Below are 19,840 nucleotides of genomic sequence, written 5' to 3' on the forward strand. Positions count from 1 at the left end.
TATTATGCTCATTTTCAGGTTCAAAATCCTATTTAGAGGTTGTACCAGAACAGGTTTACATGGTTTAATTTTCAAAAAATACCAAATTTTTTGTCAAACTGCACATTGCTGCAGCTCCTCTTTTCACCCTGTGTGTTGAAGACTTCGTTTTAGCTATGGAGTGATACATCTTGTCTCTAAATGATCTTTGTTGGGAGTTGCACATGCGCAGTTCCTAGTTAAGGACTACTAGCCAATCAGAAGCAGAGAAGGGCGGGCCAGCGAGAAGCCGGTAAACAGCTTCGGTTCAGCTGTACATCGTTGCCGACCAGCTTGGCAACATGGACTGGAGCAAGAGTTTCAGAGTGGTGAGTTATTAATCTGTAACAAAAGTATCTTTCATCCATTAAGTTTTAACTGAGCTCTGTCTCTACATCACAGTAACAACTTTATGTCCATTGACTGCCTGGAGGGTAACTAGTGTTTGGAAGGGAGAGGAGGTGTGCTGCGGCTCAGTATTTTTCCTCTGGTGTTTTTTGTATGACGCGCATTTGAAGTGGCTGGACTACATACGATCTGTTTTCAAGCAGTTCAGAGCAGTGTTTTCTGTGGGAGATGGGAACTCCCAATTTTCACTTTGCAAACCTATTACATACACAAAAAAGGTATATAACTCAATAAAGGAGAGGGAAAATGGCCAAAAACATACCACCTCCTTAAATGTCTCTGTAAAATTTATTTTAGAATTGTTTTTGGTTTTTTAAGTTTTTAAGACTATGTAACAACTAAACAACAATGTCTTTTGGCTAGCTCTAGCGCATATACATGCAGGAGGAGAGAGATGCCACAACTTACATAATCACACTCAGCAGCCTCTTTGAACATAACGTTAGCAGAATAGACAGAAGAGGACATTGACAGAGGAAGCTAAGAAGAGAATGACCAAACAAGAGGCCGCCAGTGTTCCAGACGTTCCTTCCTGAAATAAAAGACAGACGCCAAGCTGACATTCTTTCTGTTGGACTTTTACTTTAAAAATGTTATCCAGTCTAATTACTAATTACTTGTTAAAAATGTAATCAGTAAAGTAAGCCAAGTACCACAATATAAAAGTAATGTAACCTGATTACTCTTAGTTACTTTTGGATTTCAATACCAACTAGAAAAGCAATTCCTGAAGAAATTGCGGTGTGAATGCTATATGCTGAAGGGCTTGCAATAAACTGAATTGCTATCTTTAAAAAAGTTGAATAGTACAAATGTATGAAAGATGTGGAACGTTTTGCTGAAAAGCTGATGCTAAACTGAATTGCTGTCTTTAAAAAAGTTGAATAGTACAAATGTATGAAAGATGTGGAACGTTTTGCTGAAAAGCTGATATGAAAGATGTGCAATATTTTTATGATTTTTGAAAGGCTTGCGCTAAACTGAATTGCTGTCTTGAGCAAATTTGAATAGTACATAATGTAGGAAAGACTGGAAGGTTTTAAGGATTGTTAAAAAGCTGACGCTAAAATGCATTACTGGCTTTAATTTGCATGAAGCAGCTGAAGGACAATGAAAACTTGGAAACATGGGAAATGTTCTAAAGAATATGAATAAGATTTTAAAGTTGAATAAACTTCAAATTGCACTGATATATGTAGAACATTTTAAGCTTTGTGGTAGTTTTTAGCTGAAAGACATGAAGAAGTTGAAGAAATGTGAGAAAGTCCCAAGTGTTGTAAAGATTTGACCTGGGATCTTTAGAAGAGAACGAAGACTTGGAAAATTTCAAATGGTGTAAAAAAGTATGAATGGGACATAAGCGTGTAATTCCCACAAGAGATGAGCCCAGTGCGGGTGGTGTCATCTGCACACTTCAGGAGCTTGGTGGTCTGGTGACTGGAGGTGCAGCTGTTGGTGTTCAGGGAGGAGAGCAGAGGGGAAAGAACGCAGCCTTAAGGGGAACCAATGCTGACGGTCCTGGAGTCAGAAACATGTTTTTCCAGATTCACGTGCCACTTGCTGTTGGACAGTAAGTCTGTGATACACCTGCAGGCATGCTCAGCAGAGCTGGAATAATGTTGTTGAAGGCAGAGTCCACAAAGTACCTAGTTCCTGGAGAGTCCAGGTGCTGGAGGATGTAGTGAAGGGCCATGCTCACTGAGTTGTCCGCATTACATCATCTCAATCAGTTGTGTGCTGAGCCTGCATTCTAAGGTTGCCATGGTGATGATAAAAGCTGTCTGACTTAGACAGGCTTAGAAAGCTGCTCACATTGAGTTTTAACCTGAAGCACAGGTCTGCTTCTCCTGCTCCTACCAAACAGACTGTAACTCTCAGTACAAACATACTGTTAGAGAGATAAGATCCTCATGAAGATGATGTCTGAGATTTGTGTGTCTACTGTCAAAAATGTATCCACAGCAGCAATGTAAAAATGTCCAACTTTCTGCTTCTTTCCTGAAACTGCAGGACTCATTTACTATGGGAGTCTATGCGGCAGTTGGCTGGGATTGCTCTCACTTTCAAGCTGACTGTGCCAGCTGTGAAAGTCTGTTTGCTTTCAAAGTTCACCGGCAGAACAAGTTTTCCTACAACTTGTGAAGAGATTATGTATGTAGAGTGAAAGCTGTGGAAGATACAGTGAGTTGAAGATTTTGAAGTGAATTCCCACTGTGTCAGTTGGTCCTCTCACTCTAGCTGGCAACATTCTGTCCCATAGACTCTCATTATAAACTCAGAAAACGACATGAAACTTGACTTGCGATAGCGCAAAAACTATGGCTGATGTGAAAATGTGGAATTAACTGGAAAGAGTCCAAAAGTTTGTGAACGTTTTAAACGTGGAATGAAAGACAAGAGAGTATCAAAGCTGCATTGTCTGTTCAGTGTATTTTTAGAAAACATACAATTTAAAAATCTCCATTCCCGTGAAATCAAAATCAATGTTTAAATGTTTTTACGTGGTATGTCTTGCACTGTAGGTCACCAGTATGCCAGTGTCTGGCCCATCAATGATAAAAAACGTTTTGTAGGTATTCTTGAAATGTTGATGACTCATCCTGCAGTTGGGGGCCTGTATTAATGTAGTGTCCGATGAAAAGCTTTTTCAGTTATCATGATTGTGCTGAATATAGTGTTTCTGGGAGCCGACCATGCTGACTGATTATTGTACGAAAGTACAATTCTATTCACTGATTTTGCTGAAAATGGATTATATTTGATGGAGAAGATATTTTCTGGTTTTCTCTCTGATGTCCCCTGGCTGCTCTACCTCATCTCTGTGATTTAGGAGTTTCTTGATGGACAGATAGCTTTACTTGTTGCTGAAGTAAGTTAGCAGCTAACTGAACTGCTGCTAACTAGCAGCCTAATAAGCTCTGCAACTACTGGTCGAATGAGCTTAGTGTGCATTCAGACCAACCGCAAATTTATGCTGCATTTACATGCTCCTCGGATGGTCCTAGTTCCCGAGTTGTAAAGTCATTCTTCTGACTTCGGTGTGTGTATTTGCTTTTAAGTTGGAATGTGGAAGCAACATGGACGCTACAAAGAAGATAAGTTCTCACAACGTGTAAACAACACATAGACATCTGTTTCCAGTATTTGTGTGACTGCGAATAGCAAAGGAAATGGATCAGGTGAGTGATGACATATGAATAATTTAAAACATGCAAGTTAATCATAAAAATGTCAGCATTTGCTCAGAAGTCTGATGTTAGGTGCTTGTAAGAGATAGACGTGGAGCTTTCAAGTGATAAAACTGTCATTTAGCAAGTTCACATTAAAAGCTGCTTATGGAGCAGACCTTTTTATTATGTTAACTGGTTCATAAGTTATAGATGTTGATTAGGGACAGAATCCAGTACTGAGATGATTTACAGAGCTTCTTGATGGACATAAGATCTTGATGGATAGCTTTACTTTTTGCTAAACCAACTGTACAATATTTGTCTGTAGCTAGTTTACTTGGTTAGCCGTGCAGATAGTGGTCCTATTATCTGACTCAGCCCCAGGGTGCTAAGAGCCAAATTGCCTCGATAGCGTATTCCGAGTGGTCAAACTGGCTTATGTCAGTCTCGGAGTCTGTGCTCAGTCCCGGTCTGGCAGTCATGTTCACTTACTGAGAGCTGGAACCAGTCTGCACAGTCTGCATGACGGGGTAGGGGCGTAACGCACATTCAACTACTGGCTACTGTAAACGGCAATCAGTATCTGCGACAAGTCCCTCCCTAACTTTGTGTTTTGACTTACACTCGGTAGGGTTGCCAAATCACACATAAACCCACATAATGTTGCTTTAAAGAAATCTGACACTATACAATGCAAAATGCAAAACACTATAATAAAAACATTGCATACATCTGTATAAGAAAACTTACACTAAACTATACAAAAAATGTTCTCCCCCTTCATTCCACTAATTACTTTCATGCATGCTGTACACACAGCCTCCCCTGCACTCCATGTTCCCCACCCACATGCTCCCAGACATGATCTTTAGTGAGCTTTTGTAGTTACTAATCTTTTAACATTAGCAGTATTTTAATGTAACAGGTTGGTGCAGGTGGAACATATTTTAACTACTTATCTGTATATCACAGTATCATATTTTATGAATTGATCATATGTTTTGTTCGTAAAATCTTAATCTGTAAAGTAACTAGTAACAAATGTTAAGTATATTTCCTTCTAAAGCGTAGTGGAGTAGAAATATAAAGTAGCATACAATTGAAATTCTCAAGCAAACCAAAATTGTACTTAGTACAGTACTTGAATACATGTACTTAGTTACTTTCCACCACTGCTGACTGGCTTTCCATCACTCTTCTTATTAACTGCCATTGCTTGAAACTATCTCAAAAAGACAGACACTTTGTTTGGTAAAACATTAATAATGAGACTGCATGTTAAAATGAGAAAAGGAGGTGGAAACTGAAACTGAAAACACTTGTGATCAGGCAGAAATCTCACCATAAATCCACAAAGATGTTAACTTCAGCACCTCCTGATAAAGTGCAGCTCACAGTCCCAAACAGGGTAAGACTGGCTTCAGTTTTTAGAACTCTACCAGTTACGTTTACGCTCGGTCACAAACTGGCTGCAACTCACAGTGCAAAAACAGGCAGTCTGCTGCACAGTCACACCTGACACCATAATGCTCTCACTACAATCCTCCCTAAGAAGCCTGAGTGGAAACCACTTCTAGAAAAAATCCAGTGCTGGTTTGAATGGACCTCTGTGCACTAACTCAGACCTCATGAAGTCAGATAAGACTGGGGGCCAATCTGCTGGGTCATTTTGTAGAGCAGCAACTGTTCCATTAGTGTCTGAGCTGCTTGGATCTGATGCTGGCTCTACATCTTTGGCTGTACTCATACTGGCTGAGGCTGGATGTATTTCACCTGGGTCTGTGGGACCTGCTAAAAAATTCTGGACTGGGTCTCTGCTGGTACTGGCTAAGGCTGGATGTGGATCAACTGTGCTGGTACTGACTGATGATCCCATCCCATCTACTCTACTGACAAACTTAAGCATAGCTCCTGTAAATTATACATATTTTCTACATATTAATGTCATCAGCTTCACCAGATCCATTCCAACTGGCTCCCTCAGGTTTCCTTACTGTTATACTATTTATATTCTGACTTGCCTGAATATGTGATGCTTATTATTTACTGAGATGTTCATCCATATTTCCCAGTCTGCCCCGCTTATCAACATATTAATATTCAATGTCAATTTATTGTTTTCCATGTTGCATTTGTCCAGAGTTGTAACTAACCCTTGCCTGAGAGACAGATAATCACTGCCTTAATTTCAAATGATGTGCGCCTAAGGAATCCCCAGCAGTCATCTTTTCCAAGTTACAGTTTATAACCGTGGCCAGTCTGTGTTTATCAAACGTAATAAATAATTAATTTTCACTCCAATTACATTTGTTTTCAATGCACCTGCTCCACTCAGTTGCTTTGCATACTAATACTGATGTAACAAGTTCTCGTGCAGAAGTGAGAGTAAAAAGTTGCAACAACTAAAAATGCTCAAGTAAAGCACAAATCCAGAAAGAAAAAACACTTAAGTACTGTAACAAAGTATTTGTACTTTGTTATTTTCCACCACTGACTCCGGATAAGCGGTTGAAGATGGATGGATGGATGGATGAATAACTTGTGGAAGTGAGCTAAGATTTGATTAGAATAGAAAGCCTTGAAACTACTAATTATAAACTACTATTTTGAATGAAAATTAATTAATTCACTATGATATCCCAGCAAATGAATAAGTAAATAATGCATAAGTTGTCATATCCCAAAACATGCACATTATCAGTCCTTAAATTTCACCAAACAATACTGAAGTAACTGTGATCAACAATGCTCAATGTCTATCACCTCCCTCCTTTCACCACCAGGGTGTGCATTCACACAAATGTGCTAATAGAATGAGAGAAGGGATGTGATTCAATGACTGTATGGATGTGCATTATTTTGAAATACTGTAAACTTAGAGTTGTATTGCCTAATGTCAGTCTTTCTATAGCCTGAGTGTCCTCTATTGAAGACTTGCTGTGTTCCTGGATCATCCAAGCTCTAAATGAGTCATGACCCTGCTTGGATGGTGAAACTCCCTGCTGTGGTTGCCAGATAGAGGTTGGGTGGAGAGACAGAGAGGTGGTGGGGGGGTCCTTACATGTTTATCCCAGAAATTCTAATAATCTTAATCTTAATCTTAATAATCTAATCTTTTTATAATTGCAATGTGTGCAAGGTGAAGGACGTAATCCGAATTTAACAGGGAACCCCTGGAATTCCGTAAAAACACCCCTGATTGTCCGGGGACCCTACGTTAAGTAGCACCGGACAGTGAGGTGTTGCACATGTAGCAGCCGCGGGGCTTTGGGCGCCGTGTGTCAGCGCTGACTGACGGGTGGGGGGGCGACAGACCACATCTGCGTCAAGCTAAACGGAAATATAGGCTACTGACTAAACCTGCAATTTTCGAATTTGTCTTCAAAATTTAATGAACACTTTTGCCAAAACAAGATAGGCTAACTAATGGTTGCATGGAAATGTGTATTTAACATCGCCAACATTTGATCACATATGGAGACACCTTAATAAGCCTATAGCACCATTAATTGTAGCCTACTGAACGGCATCAGTCATTCAACACTTTTTGGTAACAAATTCCCCTGCACTATTGTGTGGTTTGAGTAGGTGTATAATTTGTGTGTATAAATTCCCCAAGCCAGCATAAGATTTCAGTGTAAAAAACAAAACAAAACATATAGGTAACACATACTTGGCTGTGGCTGTTTAGGATTCGCATGTTTAGTTTTTTTCATTTTCATTGAAGTAGCAACACACATTAACAAAGGTTTCCCATTTCCCACACTTTAATAATAGGTAGGCTATATGGAAAATTGTGACCAAAGTTTCATTCAAAAGAGAAAAGAATTGAAAAGAATTACACTTTAATATAGCCTACTACACTGCTAATTTTTGTATTATATTAACTATTTTCAGCTTCTTTGCCTCAAGACCCAACGAACAAAAAATGCAGGTCAGGTTCGTCAACTGGGCCTATAGCCTTTACTTTGAAGGTTTTGAGCGGATATGCCGTGTGTTTGCTACAACGAGCTTGACAGCGTGTAGAGAGGCGGGGGATTGCGAACAGACGGACTGAAGGTCTGCCGCGGAGCAGGCGACACTGAAATAGATTGGAAAAGTTCCTCTTAACTACCCCTGCGTTCGACGCGAAACAGAAAGACGCCACTGGAGTTTTTGAAGGTTAGTATGTTTCAGTTTTGTGTGGGGGGGCTTTTCTGTCGCCTGGTCAGCGAGAGGCTATTGGCTTCTGTCGGAGTTACTTTGTTGCTATGCACGCTGTTGCAGATCGGAGGGTTTGTATCCAAGTGAACCTGCAGTGCTTTTGTTCCGGCACGAAGCCCCTGGAAATTGTCACAAAAAATGTCTTCCACCGGTAAAATATCCTGAATACGGACATTGTTTTTGTCTGTTTTTAGATATTTCAACAGCTAGGTAATTAAACATTCCACGTGATACCATCAGTGTGTGTGGCACACACCTACATTGAGTTGAGCTTATTTTCTAGCGGTGTGTTTTGCTATTTGTCGCCGTTCGGCTCGGGGGGGTGGGGGGCTTTCTTTGCCAGGCACGTCCTGGGAATCCTTGATGATGTCGAGTCGAGTCCTTTGTTATGAATGCACATGGATTAAAGTCCTTTGTGTTGTATTTCTGCAGTCTGTGTGGGGCTTGAGGAGACCCTGCCCCCCACCTATGCCCCCGCCCCGGCCCTGGCTTGCTTTAGCCCCCACAATTTATAGACACAAGGTGCCTGTTTTCAGGGCTTTTACAGGCCAACGCATATCTACATGTGCAGCAAATAACTCGCATAGATGGACTGAAATGCAGCAGCACATGTTGGAGTGGATGCTGTTCGGCCACATCTGTTTTGAATGAAGCACAGGGACAAAGGCTGTCCGACACTCGGGGTGTTTTGCTGCTACAGTGGCTGGTCTGCAGATGTGTGCCGACAGAAGCACGGATCTAATCTCTGTGTTGATGCATACCTTGGTTTTCTGCCAGCTATACTCCCGATTGAGTTCTAGTTTTGAGCGCTTTGTCACAATGCCATTTAAATCTGAGCATATTTGGTAGCTGATTACTACAGGTTCCTCTTACAGCATTTCATTACAGAGCCATGTGGACAAGTGGCTCAAAATATTTTTTTACATTAACATATCTACCAGAGTAGTCAGGAATCTGTCATCAGAGTTTTGTTAGTGGTTTAGGATTTCTTCAGAATTACATATCTGTCCACTGATAAGATCAAATACATTTTCGCTGCAGTCACATCTGGAAACAAGAACAGCAACAAATTCTACATTATAAATGTCACGGAAGATCAGGTGAAGTATTGAAGTTTTAAAAACTTTGTTAATTAAGGCAATCTAATAGTTGTGGGTGGTGTTTGGCTGTAGCATGTGCACAAGTGACATGAGTACTACTGTAAAACCTGACACATTGTTACTGACCCTCGGGCCCCACTTTGAAAACCACTGCTCGATTCCCAAATAGAAAAAAATAGCACAGTTGGGCACTCCTCTGAGACTCCCCTTTACTCTGACACCATGTGGTGACAGGGATTCAGTTGCAGCAGGATTTACTCTCTCAGCTCCTCTGCCAGCACTCTGAGAAACCACAGCAGATGAAAGAGGAAGTGGAGTTGTAAATTTCTGCTGTATTGTGTCTAAGGAGTCAGTTTTAATTTATTGTTAACAGTAGATTTTTTGTCATAGTGACTCAGTTGTAGGTCCCTGCAAAAGTTAGTGATATCATGCTTGATCTCCAGCCAGATTCTGTTTCTTTAGGGTTCTCAGGGTGTTGATAGGCCTTCAGAAAGGGAATTACAGTTACTCCACATATGATCATTTCAGTTTCTATATTTGCCTTTTCTGTCTTGCCAGTTTAGTAATCAGCTGACACTGTCTGGAAAACGATTTTGATTATACTGGTGTATATTTGGGAGGCTTCATTTTTTGGATAAATGTCTCCAACTTCACATGCTAATGGTATGAAGAGGACATTTAGGCCTACGGACAGACAAAATTATCATTCCAGGTTTAATCCTTTATCTTAGAATGCAGTATACACAGCTGAAACTCACGTCTCTCAGCAGCACTGTGAACTCACTGTGAGGACGTCGAGACGGTTGCTCTCGTGCAACATCAGTGATAGTGGTTGTTATCATGTGCCTGAGCTCTGACAGACTCCTGACTGCATCCCTGGCACCTCTGGTGATGCTGCATACTGTAGATTGTGTCTGTGTGATGTTAGAGGTGGGGTTACATGAGGATTTGTGACTGATTGCTCATTCACTCCAACGCAAGGTGAACAGATGGGAATGGGTGATATTTGGGACAGGGGAGTTGGGGGTGGACGTGGCCTCCAGGAGATTCTAGTCAGTGTCAGCGAACAGTACAACAATTTAAGTCAAAGATATTTGTAGAAATTTTATCAGTGCGGTGCCTATCACATCAGTCAGCATGTCAGATCTCTCCATTTCCGTGGCTGACTGCAAATACACTTCCCCTGTCCTCGCGACAGCAACTTCCACTATCTTCATCTACACTAGAAAATAAAAAGAGGAAAAGAGCACGAGTGTTACTCTGCGGCTACAACAACGCTGTTGACACTGTGTCCAGATACCCTGCGGTCCCTGCTGCAGCCAATGGAGAGCTGGAACAGTGTCCATCTGTGGGCAACACCAAAATAATGTTTAGTATTTAATGTTTTATTAGGCTATAACTCCTTAAAACTCAGATTTAGTCAAATTTTCAGGACAAATAAGACATAATTTGGGAGTCAGGTCAACTGCTTGTAATTCGGGACTCCTGAATTTCTCGGAACGTCACCTTACGCCAACTCTCATTCAAATCTACACACACATTAAAACAGACAGACACTGTTCCTTAAGAGACAATCTTTATAAAGGTATGCATGTGTTTGCTGACATCATGGCTGAAGCTTGTATAAGGACAGACCTGGACAGGGCTGCTGTCAGGGACACACACTAAAAGCCCTGACATGATGTGTGTTTTATCCGGCGTTGAAACAGATGCATCAGAAACTATTTACAGTAAGCCCATTATGAACATGCAGCCCATCTCTCATGGGCTTCCACTCTAGCACAGACGCCTCTCGCCACTGTAAGTCTATTCTAAGTGTGTAGCTGTCAGTCTGACCTTCAGAGTGTGTGTATATTTTCCTTTACATAAGGATGGGCCCCTTTATAGATTCAGTAGTGTGTTCTCATGCACCTGCTTTTACTATCTGTACTTTCAGGATGTCCGTCCACAGCGGGTGCTATTTCAGGGAGGGAGAAGGAGAATTTGATATAAGGGGAGCCGCGTCTCAGTATCAGCTCCTCTGCTGTGGGAGCGCCCCGGTATTTATGTAGGTTAACTGACGAAGGGAGACTCTCCGACAGACAGATCAATGACAGGCTGCATCCCAAAACAAACCCTGGAGGAGTGGCAAAGTCCCAGCTGTCTTGTGGTGCACACACTGACTGTGTATGACATATCGAGAAGATCACCCTAAGCTTTTTAAAGGTTTTTGACTTTTCTTGTAACTGCATTAATCTGTAATGATGCCAAACTGCAGAGTAGGACTCTATTACACAACACACGCTATTTTTGGATGCAGTCTCTGAGGGAATACATGCTCCAGGGAGTCATTGTAGTCATTGGATCACATGCAGGATCAGCTTGTGGGGTCGTGTTGCCATCACCTTTAGCTCCCCAGAGGGTGATCGGGTAACCAGGCTGGATATCCTTAGCAGTGGTATTGGTTACCAGAGCAGTCAGCGTGACTGTCTGTTGTGGTTTTTGATGATCAGACGGAGCACTTGTTATGTGGTGGTCTTTACACGACTCACCAGTAGAGTCTGTCTGGAAGTAGACCATGTCATAATAGGATACAGTAGTCACACCTTGTGGTTGTGGTAATCAGGTGAGTAATAAGGCAGGATGTGACAGACTCTGAGGTTTGTACGGTGCAATGGGAGCATGTTTGTGTGGTTTGGTCAGTGTATGTTCATGTGTCTGAGCTAGCTAAAAGTTTAATGCCTTTAAAAAAATAGCATGTGACATTTAACTGAAAAAACCTGTCTGTCGTATCTCTTGCAGCACCGAAGTTCCCCCAGTCAGACATGAAGAGCCCTGCAGGCCTGGGTCGCTGAGCAGCTGTGGTTAGAGTTCAAGTGCTTGTTTGGGCAGTCATGGCTGACAGAGAGGGGCTGACCGCCGCCCCAGGCCAGGTCTACATCGAGGTGGAGTACGACTATGAGTACAAGGCCAAAGACAAGATGGTGACCATTCGGCAGGGAGAGTGGTACATGCTGGTGAAGAAGACCAATGAGGACTGGTGGCAGGTGAAGAAGGAGGAGGGCACAAAGGCCTTTTATGTCCCGGCACAGTATGTCAGGGAGGTGCGCCGGGCACTCATGCCCCCCCAGAAGCCCACTTTGAGGACCAAGCCCACTGTTTTGGATATCTGCCGGGCATCCAATGAAAACCTCAACAGACCCCAGCCGGAAATGTCCAGCTTTGGGCGTCCGTCGCCTTCCTCCACCCCATCGCCATCTTCTGATCCAGCCACACCACTGGTTGTGTCCAAGGATGCCAACCACAATGTGGGGAGTCCCCATCACTGCAAAGTGGTAGCTGAACTGGTGCTTCTACACAACAACAACAACCATCACCATGCCAACAATTCTACGTTGCCAAGAACACGGGCTGACTCACCTCCGCTCAAAGTGGGGAACAACCACAACAAAAGTCCAGACAGTGTCAAGACCTCCCCACCAAGCGACCTACCAGGAGAGGGGCTGAACAAGCTCCACAATGACTCTGAGTCTGGGGACGAGCTAAGCAGCAGCTCAACAGAAACCATGCAGGTAAGTTGCTACTTTACCTTTTTTTCAAATAGCGGCCTTCCAGGATCTGCTTAATTTGATCCATTTGTTTTGCTTTTGTGACTTCTTTAGGAGTTTAAGAGAATTCATCAATCAATGTTTTTAGGGGCACCATACACAGCTCTTTTAGTTCCGTCTCTTGAGCACCATTGGTTTTGTCCTTCTTTGATTCTCAGTTGTGCCTTACGTTCCGGTTATTTCCCACCCTGTGCTCATTTTATTGTCTTGGGCCGGCTGCAGATAATCACCCTCGTCTCCTGCAGATTATGTTACATTGGGTGTTCAGAGATTGCATGTTCTTCACTTGCTGTCTCTTGCAGTGCTACATTCATTCATCAGCCCCTTCACCACACTACCTCAAACAATTTTGTGCCTCATTTGCCACATTTGACAAAGCAGCAATAGTTGCAGGTGCTTATTAAAATCTTGTACTGTTGAAGCATAATTTGTCTGTCTTGTACAGATGTGGATTTTGTGGTGGGGTGGGGTGGGGTTATTGCAGTCTGGTCATTAAAGATTTAATCATCTGTTCACAGCTTCACTGTTAAATGGAGGCTTTCTGTATTCAGGCACTTTAATACAAGGAAATGCCAAATACAACCACTTGTTTTTACTTTTTAAACTTGTTGTTGTACTACAGGAATGTATACAAAGATATTATTGCACCCAAAACTAATGCTTTGAGGCAGATGATCTCTGGTTTGGTCTCCCGCCGTCCTTAGATTGATAACTCGGGTCTCTTCCCACCTCCATGATATCATTGTCATCACTCTGAGCCTGGAGAATGGATGGAAGGCTGCAGGCTTATCCTCCCTCATCTGCAGCGGAGGTAAATCAAAGTAGAAAAAAAGAGGAGATTTCCAGACAGTGGGAGTACAAGCTACACTGCTCTTTGTGAGCCATTTTTGGGGTGGCTGTATCTAGGCAGGGTCAGTTTGTTTGAAGGCTCGAAGTGCTACTTGTGTTCTTTGTTCCACAGGCTGTAGCAGCCTCCTCCATGAGTGAACAAAGAGAGACAGGCTTGAATAGAAACTAGGTCATATCTGCGGAGGATCAGTCTGTTGCCCCCGTCGCCCCGCCGTGGGGACCACTGTGAGAGCGTGTGTGAGTGTGAATGCCATGTGTGATGCGCCATGTGAAAGAAAGGAAAGTGAGAATGAAAGCCACAAACACAGAGCTCAATATGCAGGACAGGTAAATGGTTTATGGGTTGGAATTGACATAACTCAAAAGCTACTTTTAAGGCAAGAAAAAAAATGGTTTCTGTGTTGCTGCCTGCTTTCACCAACCTTTCTGAATTAATTTCACGCTTGTCAAATCACATGGGCCAAAATAAACACACATTTTACTCTCGGCCATTTACATTTGCATGGGCAGCTCTTTGGAGCGTTTTTTTTTTTGTCAGGCTACAGTAGTGCTGAAGGGGCGGATAAGAAACGACAGACAGGATTCAGCCTAAACTCTCTGTGGTCGCCCAGGGCAGGTGGAACCCACTCCCTCTCTCATTGTGTCTTTGTGATGTTGTGTTAGTGTTGTCACAATACTGGAATTTCTAACTTCGATTCAATACCTTGAAAAATATTGATTTTCAGCATTTTAGCATTTTTGATACCACAGCGGGAATTTACATGTTGATTAAATTACTGAATATAATTACTGAATTATCTTATAAATTTTTTTTTTGTTTGTTCGTTTTATTTTTATTTGTCAGGGACAGTGTACAAAATACATTAATCTTACGAAAAGATGTTTTGTACCAGAGTTAGCAAACGCTAATTTCCAACTTATCTTAGTTAATTAATAGTACTGTGTGTTAAGCAGACAAACTTCAGTTAATTTACTTCTGACCTTGGTCAAAGTATTTTCCTGTCAACTGAAACTGTGCTGTCTTGAGATTCCTTAGGTCTGACAGCTCTGAGGGGAATTAGCTTAGTTTTGAGAATTATAAGTGTCTGTTAGGCAAACAACAGGACAACTATCTTATCAACAACAGTTTACTGGGCCATCTTGTTTCATACTTTAGTGATGTTGAAAGGGGAGATGTCTCCACCCTCTCCAGGTTCCTTATAAAGGACGGAGTGTCGGTCCTGCAGGTGCTCTTTCGTTAGCACCGCTCTGTACCGTCACTTTCATTTGGGCTTGCTTGTTTTCTTTGCCAGCATCCAATCACAAGTACTGAGTACTAGCCAATTACAGCACAGTAGGGTGGACTTGTTGAAAAAAAAAACATGATTCAAACGGAGCGAATGAGACGAGAAGAAATTGCTGTGAGTGACAGGAGGCAGGGTTGTGTGGGCACTGCAGCGTTGTGTGTATCAGCTCGCTGTTGGGGACATGAGAAGCATATATTCAGGATCGATACTGTGGAAAATGAATATTAAAACCGTTATAGTCAGAATCGAAATGTATCGAAAAAAGGGAATGACCCTGCAAACAACATTTACAGAATTTATTATAAAAGACAGAAGAAGGGGAGAAGTTGCAAACCTGCGAAGATTAGGCAAATTAACCAGCTGACATAGGCTGTAGGTCTGTACGCTGTACAAAGCGATGCACAGGCATCATTATTTAGTAACCACTATCCATGAGTAAAATTTATAGATGAACATCAGATTTGAATGGAATATAATAAAATAAAAACTATAGGCTATGCTTGACCATTAAAACAGCATTTTTGTGTGGGAGTATAATAAGGAGATACGCGATAAGGTTTGTTACAAAACAAACTGGATTAAGCCATCAAGTTCTTAAAATAACTCCAGCACAGAGAAAGCAACACAAAAATAAAATCGCGACAGTATGGAATGTTAGTAAAACATTTCCACCCGACAAGAGCTGTGGATCCGTTGGCCAGACTCACGTCTGTGTCCGCCTGAGCGTTTAATGAGCTTTCTTACCTGCTGTAATCAGCTGTTCCACCTGTTTTGGAGAGACCGACTTCGGCTCTGTGTGAAAACTTCCTGACTGATGAAAACTTAAAATAACAACTCTGGACCCAGTATTTACCGTAACTACATTACCTGTTCGCTGTAAACACACTGCTGCACGCTGGCTATTTCTGAGCAATACATTTAATGCTGACGTGCGATTTCAGGCGGACATCGGTGAGACTTGTGTCTATGGTGACTGTTCATTGTGATTTATTGGTTTGCAAACAGCGGTGGACAAGAGAGGAGCAGTCGTAAAAAAACAGCCGACGGGCTCGATTTAAAGCCAGTAGCCTCTACTCGCCCATTCAGAAATTCACTGCAAGACAAGCCCCACCCTCCCCAAAGTACCGGTACTTTTGGAAAGTACTACCTCACCCGAGCAGGGACTTTTTGGGGGGTAAAATAAAGACCCTAGAACTAAATTTAGATCCTGGTCACTTTGGTGGAAACGCAGGGAGTTCCTCCAAAGGTTCCTAGTTCCAGGGTATAGTTCCTTTGGTTGAAACACAGAGTCCTGGAAGCATACAGGTCCTGGAGGGATGATAGATTACAGCAATCACCTTCTCTGCAGAGCAAATGATATGTTGCAGTCTGCCTTTGTCCTTTGAAGTGGCAGCAGTGTACCAAATGGTGATGGAGGAGTTGAGGATGGATGGCGGTGTAGAAGTGCACCATCATTGCAGCAAAACTAAAATCAGGAAAGGCTCTCCAATCAAAGTATGTTTTAAGAAGGGACTTAAAACAGTTCACTGACTCAGCTGACCTGATTTCCTCGGGAAGGCTCTTCCAGAGCCTCGGGGCCCCGACAGCAAACACTGTCCCCTTTAGTTTTCAGTTGAGACTCTGGAACAGTCAACAGACCTCTGCCAGAGAGTGCCCGGGAAGCAGAAGGATTCCACAGTGTCGACTGTAGGGCTGGGCTCTTTATGAAATCCACAACAAGGTCATCAGATGGCCAATTTCCCGCCTGTAGGCAGACTTATTCCCGCCACAGGTGAGTCCAACGAGGGTGGTGTCATCCGCAAACTTCAGGAGCTTGACAGACTGGTGACTGGAGGTGCAGTTGTTGGTATGGGAGAATAGCAGAGAGTAAAAAACACAGACTTGAGGTGGAGTCAGGCACGCACAGCTGTTGGGATTATGGTGTTAAAAGTAGGGCTGTCGTGATAACCTCAAAATTGAAATACCGTGCTATTGGTCAAGCCTACTGCAAAGGATGGCAATCACCGCAACAACAGCAATGTTCATACTGTACACTTCAGGGCATGTTAAATTAATAAATGAGTGCTTCAAAAGTTCCACAACTGTAACAAGCTCTGTAATGGTTCAAGGATGGCTCGCCATCGGCTGTATGTGACCTGACTTCAAACTTGGAAGCTGTAAGTGTTGCCATGTATTGTAGTGTTTTTACTGTTTATTTGAAAGGTTAGCTAACTTGCCGTTAGCATATTGTGCGGCTAGCAGGCTCGGTGATGTGGACCGTAATCCTAATGTAACGGTCAGTCGAGAGAAACAGAACGGAAAGCCTCATTTGAAGCTAACTAACGAGCGTACTGTGTTGGATGCCTGGAGCTGTTTTTCATGTTGCTTTCTGTTGAAGTTATAATGTTACCACAGCGCAGTGGTTAGTTGCGGACAGCCATTCAGCTCCGCACCGTGGCACGTGTGTGTGTTGCTGCGTATGTAAATTGACTTGATATACGTGCCCTGAAGGTAATGATATCGCTACGTGTGAAAAAGACACGGTCAAACTACAAAAAAGAGTTTGCTTGGCAATGTTGTTGACTAGCACCCAGCAGCTAGCTTGCTCCGAGGTGACAGACACACTTACTATGCTATATGGCTACAAATTACTTCATTGATGAAAGATGCGATAATACCGCATACAGCGCAGTTGAGTCCTAACATTTTGCCGTGATGGAAATTACTTCACCGCAACAGCCCAAGTTAAAATCAGAGTTGAAATCCACAAACAGGATCCATGCATAGGTTCCTGAGCAGTCCAGGTGCTGGAGGATGAAATGAAGGGCCATGTTTACTGCATAGTCTACAGACCTGTTGGCTCTTTAGGCGAACTGTGGATTTCCAGGAGTGTTTTTTTAATGGATTTGATGTGGGACAACACAAAGCGCTCAAAAGACTTCATTATCACAGAGGTCAGGATGACGGGTCTCTAGTCATTTAGACCTGTGGTCCTTGGTTTTTTGGGGAAAAGAATGATGGTGGTGGATTTGAAGCAGGCTGGCACATATATCTATAGTGAGGTCTTAAAGATGTCTGTAAACAATATCAACTTTTCCCATTGAACACAATCAGCAGCAACAAAACATCTTACACTACTACTACTGCCAAGAATATCAAATAATGTTATTTCAGTGTTGATGCACATATGCCCATAAGAGAGAGAGAGAGAGAGAGAGAGAGAGTGCGAGTGTCTCTCACACTCACTTGTCTTAATTTTGAACAGATGTAGCCGACACAATGTTAGAAGTAAAGACGTTTTATCAGCTAAATTAAATTTTTGTGCTAAATCACAGAAATGTAGTACTCTGCTCTTTCCCAGCTCTGCAAATTAATGTGAGGGCTAAAATTAGCTGACGTTAGCTAGTTACTTAGCCATGATATCTGCTTTGCTAGCAAGCCAATAGTATTTATTTCATTAGTGCTGAACACGCTAACTCTCTTAGCTTGTCGCATGTTACTTTCTACGCTGCAGTCAGCCTGCAGTTATTCCTGCACTTTCTGTCTTTGGCGAGACATAAAAAACAGTTGATGCCATAGCAACGTTATAACAGAATATTTTAGTGGCTTTGAAACCTTGACTTTTTCATACCACGGGATGCCTTGAAATGTTAACCGGCCCATGACTAGTTGAGATTACCTTTTGTTAAAGTTACAGAGGACAATAACTAAGGAGTATGTCCACTCCACACACAGTATCTCGTCGGTGAGCATGTGCTGTTTGTTCTGCACGTTGGCGGTGGAATGTAAACATGTAAAATGTATAAAGCAAATGGGGAGTAAAGCGTTTTGCAGTATCATCAGGAGAAGAGTGCCATTGTATCACTGTCGCATCATTACACCAGCCACTGTTAATGTAAAACACCTCCACCTTTCATTTTGTCAGAGAGATCTGTGTTGTGATACGCTCTGTATAGCTGGAAGCCTGCCACCTGCAGGACAGAGTCTGGTATCAATCCACACAGCCAGATCTCTGTGAAGCACAGAACAGAGGATGAATAAAAGTCTCACCTGAGCTGGCCCTAAAGCATTATTAAAGTGGAAATCCTTGAGCCTACTCTTAAATGTGGAGATGGTGCCTGGCTCCCAAACTCAAATTGGGACCTGATTCCACAGGAGAGGAGCTTGATAGCTGAAGGCTTGGGTGCAGTGTTCTAGTAGCGTAACATAGTGAGTAGGACATTTTACAGTTGAAAAATAAACTTTTCAACATTATTGTAAAACACTTATTTACACTCACAATAAATTAGCTGTAAGTGCAAACCTAATTATATAGTACATTAAGGAGGAACAGTGATGGGAATGGAAGGGAGAGCAAAACACAGAATTACATGGCGCAAAGCTGCCACTATTGAATGGGAAGTCGGCTGAAGTAATTCTCAGCCAGACCAGACTCTCTTCCTCTAATGCAGTTTGATCAACATAGCACAGGAACTATGCATGAGAGGCATTCTGCAGTGTGTTGGGATTTTACTACTGAACTATGATTAGGGCACACTCTGTGCACTCTGTGTAGATCTGAAGTTTTCTCATCACATATGATGATCATGTTAGATACAAGTAAAGACACACAAATGTGAGGTATAAAGTTAAAATTTTAAGACCCATAATATCTCATAATTTGAAGTAAGGTATGTTGATGAAAATGCATCGCTAATAAGGTTAAAAATCAGTACAACAGATGGTGGCAACTCTCTATTGTTAAGAAAAAGCAGGGCCCATTAACACTTAAAGGGGTACTAAACAACCATACAAAAGAATATTGAAGCTGATCCAAAAACGTTGGATTCCACATTGCCCAAAATGAAACTTGGTGGCATCTTTCCTTCCTAATGCGTGAGTTTTAAGCCTAGTTCACACTTCACGATTTTTTGCCCATGATGTGTGAAATACTCAACAACACAACAAAACGGCTCCCCGAAACATTTCTGACACATCGCCGACGTCTGCCAGATATCTAGCATACCAAATATCTGGAAGAGTCGTCTCAACATCCACATCCAGCCAATGAGAGCAGGCAGCTACTTTTTCACCGGAAAACCCTTTTTACTTGCCTCCAGCTCTCTCTGTAGCTCAGACAATCTCTGCTACCTCCGTGTGCTATTAATTCTTTACCAATATTCTTTGTCTTTATAATTGCTATCTTTATAATAACAACAGCTGTTTTGTGTGTAAGTTCGCATCAATTCCTGTTTCACATT

At 42.2% G+C, this 19,840-nt stretch overlaps 1 protein-coding gene across 5 annotated transcripts in view; it reads left to right on the forward strand.

Annotated features, from left to right (window-relative positions):
- Window positions 1–7,608: 7,608 nt before the first annotated feature.
- arhgap12b (Rho GTPase activating protein 12b) overlaps window positions 7,609–19,840 on the forward strand; it is an 82,717-nt gene continuing 70,485 nt past the window's right edge. For 4 of the 5 annotated variants that reach the window (XM_046062281.1, XM_046062301.1, XM_046062309.1 and 1 more), the window contains exons 1-2: window positions 7,609–7,757; window positions 11,681–12,450. In XM_046062281.1, the coding sequence (XP_045918237.1) occupies window positions 11,773–12,450 (678 nt within the window). In that variant the 5' untranslated portion in view covers window positions 7,609–7,757; window positions 11,681–11,772. Of the gene's footprint in view, window positions 7,758–7,985; window positions 8,010–11,680; window positions 12,451–19,840 lie in introns of those variants that run through there. The other variant, XM_046062291.1, reaches the window with a different exon arrangement.

Source organism: Micropterus dolomieu, linkage group LG01 (genome assembly GCF_021292245.1).
Source record: "Micropterus dolomieu isolate WLL.071019.BEF.003 ecotype Adirondacks linkage group LG01, ASM2129224v1, whole genome shotgun sequence".
Classification (NCBI taxonomy): Eukaryota; Metazoa; Chordata; class Actinopteri; order Centrarchiformes; family Centrarchidae; genus Micropterus; species Micropterus dolomieu.